This window comes from Gossypium hirsutum, chromosome D06 (genome assembly GCF_007990345.1).
Source record: "Gossypium hirsutum isolate 1008001.06 chromosome D06, Gossypium_hirsutum_v2.1, whole genome shotgun sequence".
In the NCBI taxonomy this organism is placed as follows: Eukaryota; Viridiplantae; Streptophyta; class Magnoliopsida; order Malvales; family Malvaceae; genus Gossypium; species Gossypium hirsutum.
The window spans coordinates 22,693,395-22,701,442 of NC_053442.1; the positions used below are offsets into that span (position 1 = coordinate 22,693,395).

At 37.4% G+C, this 8,048-nt stretch overlaps 1 protein-coding gene across 1 annotated transcript; it reads right to left on the minus strand.

Moving 5' to 3' along the window:
* Positions 1 to 5,695: 5,695 nt before the first annotated feature.
* LOC107901590 (serine/threonine-protein kinase OSR1) lies at positions 5,696 to 7,705 on the minus strand. Its single transcript, XM_041095379.1, has 6 exons — positions 7,418 to 7,705; positions 6,861 to 6,894; positions 6,665 to 6,746; positions 6,484 to 6,552; positions 6,242 to 6,406; positions 5,696 to 6,147 (listed from the first exon to the last, which is right to left on the minus strand). The coding sequence occupies exons 2-6, from the start codon at positions 6,887 to 6,889 to the stop codon at positions 6,082 to 6,084; spliced, it is 411 nt and encodes a 136-aa protein (XP_040951313.1). The 5' UTR covers positions 6,890 to 6,894; positions 7,418 to 7,705; the 3' UTR covers positions 5,696 to 6,081.
* Between the last annotated feature and the right edge of the window lie 343 nt (positions 7,706 to 8,048).

The window sequence follows — 8,048 nt, forward strand, 5'->3', positions numbered from 1 at the left end:
ATCCATTTGGACGAGTTTTCACTGACATTTTCATAAAGTCTTGAAAAAATTACCTGACCCCAAGAATCTAAAGCACGTCTTGAGGCATTGAATACTCTCTAAAGCTTGTGTCTGATGAAATTATTTGATCTTTCAAACGTGTTTTCAAGTAACGAAAATTGTTTCCTTATAATTATTCGACGAAAGTGCGTTTGCAGAAACAAATTTTAAAGCACAAATTCCTTCTCTCCTTTTATTTTGCTATTAAAGCAGAAAAAATTCAGAACTTAGGCACGCAGCAAATTCATATCAAACATCAAATAGTTGAGTTGTGAGAGTCGTCTGTATTTCTTTGGATAATCGTCTCAAGATTTTTTGTTCTAACTATCCAATTCATTTTAAATTGAAATGAGGCTACGAGTGAAATTTATCATTTCCTACGACGATCAAATCTGTAATATAAAAGTCAAGGTTTTATTTGCAGAAGTCTAATTCATGGAATTGGCTTTCAATCATACCATTAAATTGCGTGAGCTATGAACTAGAATTAGTAGGAAAGTCGATAGTTCGAGTCGGGGAAGAATTTCAAGTTTGCAATTGATCTGTCGTAATCCGGTGTAGTTTATTAATAGACTTTTCACATTTAAGGAGGTTGAATACCAAAATTTTTGTGATATTTTAGTTAAGTTTTCTTAGTTTTATTTATATTCAATAAAAGTTGCAAATTGAATCTTTTATTGACTTTAGGGGCCGAATGAGGCCTAAGGGTTTGTGAGTGTGCAAAAGACCATTAGAAGGTGAACTAAACTAATACTGGTTGTTATGTCACAACCTGTATGACTCGATGTCGCAACATAGAGAGCAGAATGGAGAAAGCTCAAGATTGACTTCAAAGTAGCGACATAAACTGAGGGTGTCATGAAATACCTCTGAGGATAGCTGAAGAGAGTATACTAATTGCTATGTCGTGATATAGGTCCTGGTGTGCCATGACATCGACTCTGTGACAGAAAAAAACACGAAGTAAGGGCGTTTTGATATGGACAATCAAACTTAAAGCTCGAGAACGTTAACTAACCTAAGGTTAAAGACGACGACCACCTGAAATCTTTTAAATTGGCTTATTTTTCATTTGTTATGGACACCATTCCTTTAGCCTAGATTTTCTGTGGAAAATTAGGTTTAGTATTTTCTTTCATTCTTATGTTTTAGATTTATTTCAGTTGTTCTTGTCGATTTGAAAATATCCAAATTATGGAAGCATTCAAACTTTGTGGATTCGCGATTAATCTCAATTCAATCAGGCTCTTTCATTTACTCTATCTTATCTATTTAACTAGCATGCTTTGTCTTTACATCGATTCTATATTGTCTATAAAAGCCATGAGGAACTAATCCCTCATAAGCGAGTGGAGGTATGATCTATTAACTGTTTTATAGGGATACTCAATGGATTATCTGTTTGGGAAAGGAAGAACGTGGAAAAAACCCAGGCCAGACAGCCCCAGAAAGTTATCAAGGTGGGAATTAACCCAAAATTACAATAGCCTATCTGTGAACACTTTTACCCCAAGCCAGTTTGGACTATTAGGTTGGAAGATAAGTAGTTTTTGCTGACTCGTTATGTCAGTGGAAGATCGGAAGATTCTGTTCGAGTAGCGACTAGTTGATTAGCGAGGAACCCGAAACGACAGTTGATGGAGATTATTGAAGTGATCTAATCACCCATAATCAATATTTGATTTATTCTCCCCTTATATCTCTTGAAGTCTATTTCTTTTATGTTATTTTGTCTTTATTACTATAAAACCCTAAATATCCTTTATTTTATGTTTTCGTACTATAACTAAATTAAAAATACTAATTAGATCTTTTAGTATTTAGGTTAGAATTGATTTGACTTAGGTTAGAATTGATTTGACTCTCGCCTCCCTTGAATACAATCCTTAGAGTACTCACCTATTTCATTGTAAAACTATATTACAACTCGACTCGTATACTTGCAAAAACCATTTTTTATTTCTATATTTTATTATAGTACTCACACTCTGGACGTTAGTACATCCGGATGCGATCAACAATCTCTATATCTAGCATCGATTGACCCCTTTAAGTATGAGCTATTTGATGTGAAAGGCGAGATCAAGCTGAAGGCTGCTATATCATCGCACTGCTCAAGCAAAAATGCTTTAACAGAGTTATATGTCGAGTTTGTAGAAGCTGATGAAGCTGGTCCATCTTCAACTACCGTTGCGGCTAATGTTGGAATTGGAGCTGAAGCAAAAACTCCTACTGCACAGTTGTGCGGTGGGTTCACTAGTTTATTACAAAGCTCCTATTATGATGTCCCCGAAACATCAATGGGCATATATTTTTCAGTTTCTGACACCTATTTAAACTTCGCCAATCATTACCAGTCAAGGTATGAGCATAACTCAAACCTCAATACCTAGGCACAACATTGAATCAGTGCATTTGATTTAAGCAGTGACTTACTCCCTACGATCGGGTCTGACGAGGATACATCGAGCCTTTTGGTTGAAGATGACAATGAAGGCGTAGAGGAGGAAAAAGATGCAATCAAGGAAGCAGAGGCAGCGAATGCAGTCGATAGATTAGAGTCGTACCCTGATTCAACCCACCAGTCTTGTCTGGATAGTTTGGAAGTAGTTTTTTCTGAACTAGAACAAGTTCCAACTGAGTCAAAGCCTTGCGATTTTAGCAATGACGATTCGAACAATGCTCCGGATCCAAATTTGCAATTTAGGACATATGAACCTCCGCCTGCATGACCAACATCAATCACTCCATTGAGGGTGGTTTAGAGTTTCGATAGCTACCGCACATAACAAAGATTTTTCAACCAAAGATTCTTTTCTTGTTGCATTGAAGTGATACATCTTTATGAACGGCGTGAACTATCACGTCACAAAATATCATTTGAATAAATTAGAGAGAAAGTGCACAATACGCGACAGGCGGTGAAAATGGAAAATCATGGCATATTTTCAAAAAAAGGTGGACTTGTGGATGATAGAGAAGTATTTCAGTCCACATACTTGTGTTGCATCAAGTGCGCGATGCGATCACCTTATTTTCTCATATAATGTGACCCGGTCGGGGTCTTCGTTTTTCCCAATAATGTAACTTTTACTTGTACTTTATAGGTGTATGTCATGATTATTCGATGCTAGGCTCTAACATGATATCTGACATTATTCTACCTATGGTGAAGGTGAGTCCTAGGATTCCTCTCTTAGTGTTGATTGCCAACATCTATATCCAACATGATTACATGCCATCGTACTACAAAGCATGGGTCGCAAAACAAAAGGCTATAGATAACTTGCATCACGCCATCGTACGATGATTTCCGAAAATGGTGTCAGGTACTACATTGGTACATAATAGGTTCCGTAACCGATCTACAAACACACCCAACGTACTTCAGCGATCGTCTGGTCCTTAGGAAAAAAGTATTCCACTGATTCGTTTAGACATTCGACCAATGCAGGAAAGTTTTCTGGCACTGCAAGCCTTTGGTGCAAATTGACAACACCTGACTGTCTAGGAGGTATGAACATCAGTTATTTATAGTCGTTGCCGAGGATGGTAATTAGAAGATTCTATCGATAGCATTTGTAATAACTCTGGGAGAAAAGACAGATAATTGAGATTTCTTCCTTAGTCAATTGAGCCGTCATGTTTGCCCTCAACCCAACATATGTGTCATCTTTGACAAAGGGACCAGGAATCTTGGCCGTTATGGAACGACATGGTAGCCTTTTGGATTGCACGCACTATAGGTATTGTATACAACATATTGGCTCCAACTACCACTCAAAATGGCATTCGATAAGTAAGCAAGATCAAGTCATTGAGATGGGTATGTAGTTACCATTATTTCCACAATCATGTTATACCATATTTCGTTCATTGTTTGCATTTGTGGGTATACTTTTCTCGACGGGGTACGATCTTGTCCAACATTATTTCCATGAAATGTTGGACAACTTGCGTGCCATCAACAGCCACGATGCAATGTACCTCACCAACATACCCTTCGAATAGTGGACGCAATCATATGACGGGGTCTACGGTATAGGCACATGACGACAAACGTAGTCGAATGCATCAATTTTGTACTAAAGGGGATGTATCATTTGTCGATAACTTCAGTTGTCAAAGAAACATACGTTCGTGTAATCTTGATTGTCAAAGAAACATAATTTCACCTAGTTGTTTTATTTTTAAAGCGAGAGGCACCATATACTAGGCAAATGGCGAACGGTCACATTTGGTGCGAGGATGTCATGAAAGAAATTAGACGAAATACAACAAGAGCGAACACTATGTATGTAGTGTGTCACTTGCGCTAAAACCTGCATTTTGAGTCACGGAGTACACTAGGCTCGACTAGGACATGTCAGGGGCATCATATCGTGTTGACCTACTAAAAGGGACTTGCGATTGTGAAAAATTCCAGGCACTTCGATTACCATGCGTACATGTAATTGTCGCATGTGCGAATGTACAAATTGAGTACATGCCTTATATCAACGATGTGTACAGATTGGAATGCGTTTAAAATGTGTGAAGACCTGAATTCCCATCCATCCTAGAAAAGAGATTGTGATCGCCATTGTCTAGCGCGCCGTTCGAGTTGGCCCCGAACATGAACTTGCGTCGCATCTAGAAAGGTTGCCTGAATTCCACTTGGATATGCACCAATATGGAAGTTCGGGAAAGGGGCAATCAACAGAGGATATACAGATACTATAGAAACTTAGAGCATATGAAGGCAATATCTTCTGTGTTGAGGGGTACATTGGGGCCTCAACGTCGCTAGCATTCATTTTTTCTTTGACAATAAAAAATTGATTACAATACTTCTTTTTTTTTTGTAAAAAATTTGTTCTTTCTTTTTATCTTGCATTTCAATTGTATTTTCCACCATCTACTAACATTTACATAGTGTAAAAAATTGTTACTTTAAGCACATCTTCAAGTACAAATTACAATTTCTCGGGGAATTGAACTTTTCTATTTTTATGAGTTAGTCTCTATACCGTTATTAATCACCAATTCGATAAAGGTGCCTATCCAAAGTAACATATTTCATATCAAATATTAAATTTATTAAAATTTACGTATAATTTACATTAGAATTTAACAAAGACAAGTATGAGTTGAAATAGAAATATACAAAAAAATATTGTGTCTTTATTGGTGTCATCTATATTTACATCGCAATAGAAAAATAAAAAAAATATATCATCGACGTTGTTGGGCCGAACGTGTACCGTAGGGCAGTGGTTGAAGGGTGTGCATAGGATTTCTGTACACAACTAGTGGTACTGGCTCCTCTACTTGATCATAACTAGAGGTGCTCATGGGCCAGGTCGAGTTCGGACCGGGCCCAAGGAAAAATTTAGGCCCGCTTTCTAGGCTCGAGCCCGGCCCGGCCTGAAATATGGGCCTAGAAATTTGTCCCGACCTGGCCCGTTTTTGACATGATTTAAAATTTAAAACTTAATTCAAGTAATCCTTTGCGTTTAAACAATTGAGATTAAACAATTTAAAACTTAAAAATTCCTAATAAACCTAAACTTAAAAATTGAGTTTAAACAATTTAAAACAATTCAGTTTAAACAATTTAAAACTTAAAAATTCCTAATAAATTAGAGTGTGAAAACGCAAACAAAAAAGGAATTCATATCCAAAGTTATATAATATTATCATATTTTTTGACATACAGATATACATGGGCATTAACCATCAAACTAAAAGTAGCTGCAATAGTTTCGCTTAGTCTTAAAACCTGAGATGAATGTGGAGCTGGTAGCCTCAAATTATGTTTCTATGACTCAAGTGTGAGATCCAAATACAGGTATGTTCAAATTTTCCAAGTTGTTTTCATGTATTTAGATGTCATATCCCCATACTTATATCAAGATGTGTTTTGGACACTGATACTTAAAGAAAATATTAAGAGTTGGTGTAACAAAGCACTAGAATACAAAAACCTAAAATACTAGTACAACAGGAAATAACCTAGTGTTATCAGGTACTTTTGACAAATGTAAGAACTCCAGTATTTACCTATGATAATTGCTCATTGTCCTTGTAGAGAGCTTTATTCTGTACAAGAAGATCAGCTTCTTTTGTCTGAGATATAAGAGACCAGATCAAATTCTACATTAATCCCCTATCTTAAACAAATAACAGATGAAATAAATAAATAAGAAGGTAAGCAAGAGACCTTTAGCAGCCTTTCACCTAATGGAGCAAGGCCATCCAGAATGGTATGAACAAGATAATCATAGGAGTGTGCATGTTTAAAAAACTGCTGCTTCAAAAGCTTCTCGGATGCTGGACGTTTCTTTGGGTCATTCACCAAGCAAGTGGCTACCATCTCCTTGAAAGACTACTAAAAGTATAACATTATTAGAATGATATTAAAAAATGACATGGGTCAGTAGGACACAATCAAATAGCACAAACCTTTAAGAACCTCTTGTCCCTTTCGTAGTCAAGACCAGTAGGAGCATTTTGCAAGGTCATCAACAAAACCTGCCAGTAAAAATAAGAGTAAACAATCAAACTAAGAAGTAAAAAAAGAATGAAACCATAAAATACATGCAATAAGAAACTCATTTAACAATCAGAAAACTGAGATGTTTACTTTTATCGGTGGATGCTTGGAAAATGGGGCATGGCCATGAGCAAGTTCAGGAGTTGTTATTCCCAAAGACCAGATGTCTGCTCTGTTTACAGGAAAGAAGAAAATAAAACAGAATGATTAAAAAGGCATAACAAAGCAAAATAATGGAAGGAAATGAAAAGAAAAGAAGTATAGATAAGAAAAGTGACTGACTCACTTAAAGTCATAACCATGCAGTTGCTGCATAACTTCTGGAGCCATCCTGATATAAAAGCAATGATAAGGAGACATATTGAAGTCATTGTCAACTCTCAAAATCCAACTGGATTTCACACATTAACTTAACATCCTTTTTATCAACTGGATTTCACACTTCCAACGCATGCCCGAAAATAGAAGAAAAATGAACTGTGAATAAAGCCCAACATTAAATTTCAGTCATCATATAAAAGCAGATTCTTTTATTTGTCTATATTTAACCATATTATGATTTAACAGAGAGACAAGCAGGGCCTCCCTTGTTAAAGGCATTAATGTTCAACTTATTTGCTATTTCCATGGTTCGAAGAGTTCCAATGGAAAAGAAAACCAAACTTTTTATTCCAGAGGAGAAGTAAAAGTATTACAAAGGGGACAAGACCCAGAAATCCAAGTTAGAAAGACACACAAGCACTTTAATAAAGAAAACTAACTAAATGTCTAACTAACATACGGTATCATGGATCTTCAATAGTCTGGGCCCTAGGGTTAACACTGTTAATAAAGAAAACTAACCTCTGATTCTGGAAATGGGTGGAGCTATGGAGGACCGGAGGTGGATTGGTGCTAGAGGTGAAGGGTGAGAAAAAAAGAGAGGAGGGCAGTCGGGCAAGGGGTTAGGGATTTGTGGAAGAAGGGAAACGGGAAATGGGGGAATGGGTGGAGCCGTGGAGGATCGGAGGTGGATCACTGCTGGACTGGAGTGGATCGATGCCGGAGGTGGAGGTTGAGAAAAAAATAGAGGAGGGTAGTCGGTGCTAGGGATTTCTAGAAGAGGGGAAACGGGGAAACGGGGGAAATGGGGAAGAAAATCAATAAATGTTTTAAAAAATAATATATATTATTTTTGGGCCGGGCTCGGGCCAAAAAAATTTTCCCGAGGCCCGGCCCGTTTTCCAAATGGGCATTATTTTTTGCCCAAACCCATATTTCGGGCCTATATTTTTACCCGAATCCTCTCATATTTCAAGCGGGCCGTCGGGCCGGGCCGGGTCACCCGGCCTATGAGCACCTCTAATCGTAACCATCATCCTCATCTTCTTCATCTTTACCTCCACCCTTGCATTCATTTTTATCTCTACTGTGGTGTTCATATTCATCTTCATCTCCACCCTCGATTTCGTCTTTGTCTTCGTCTCCATTGCCT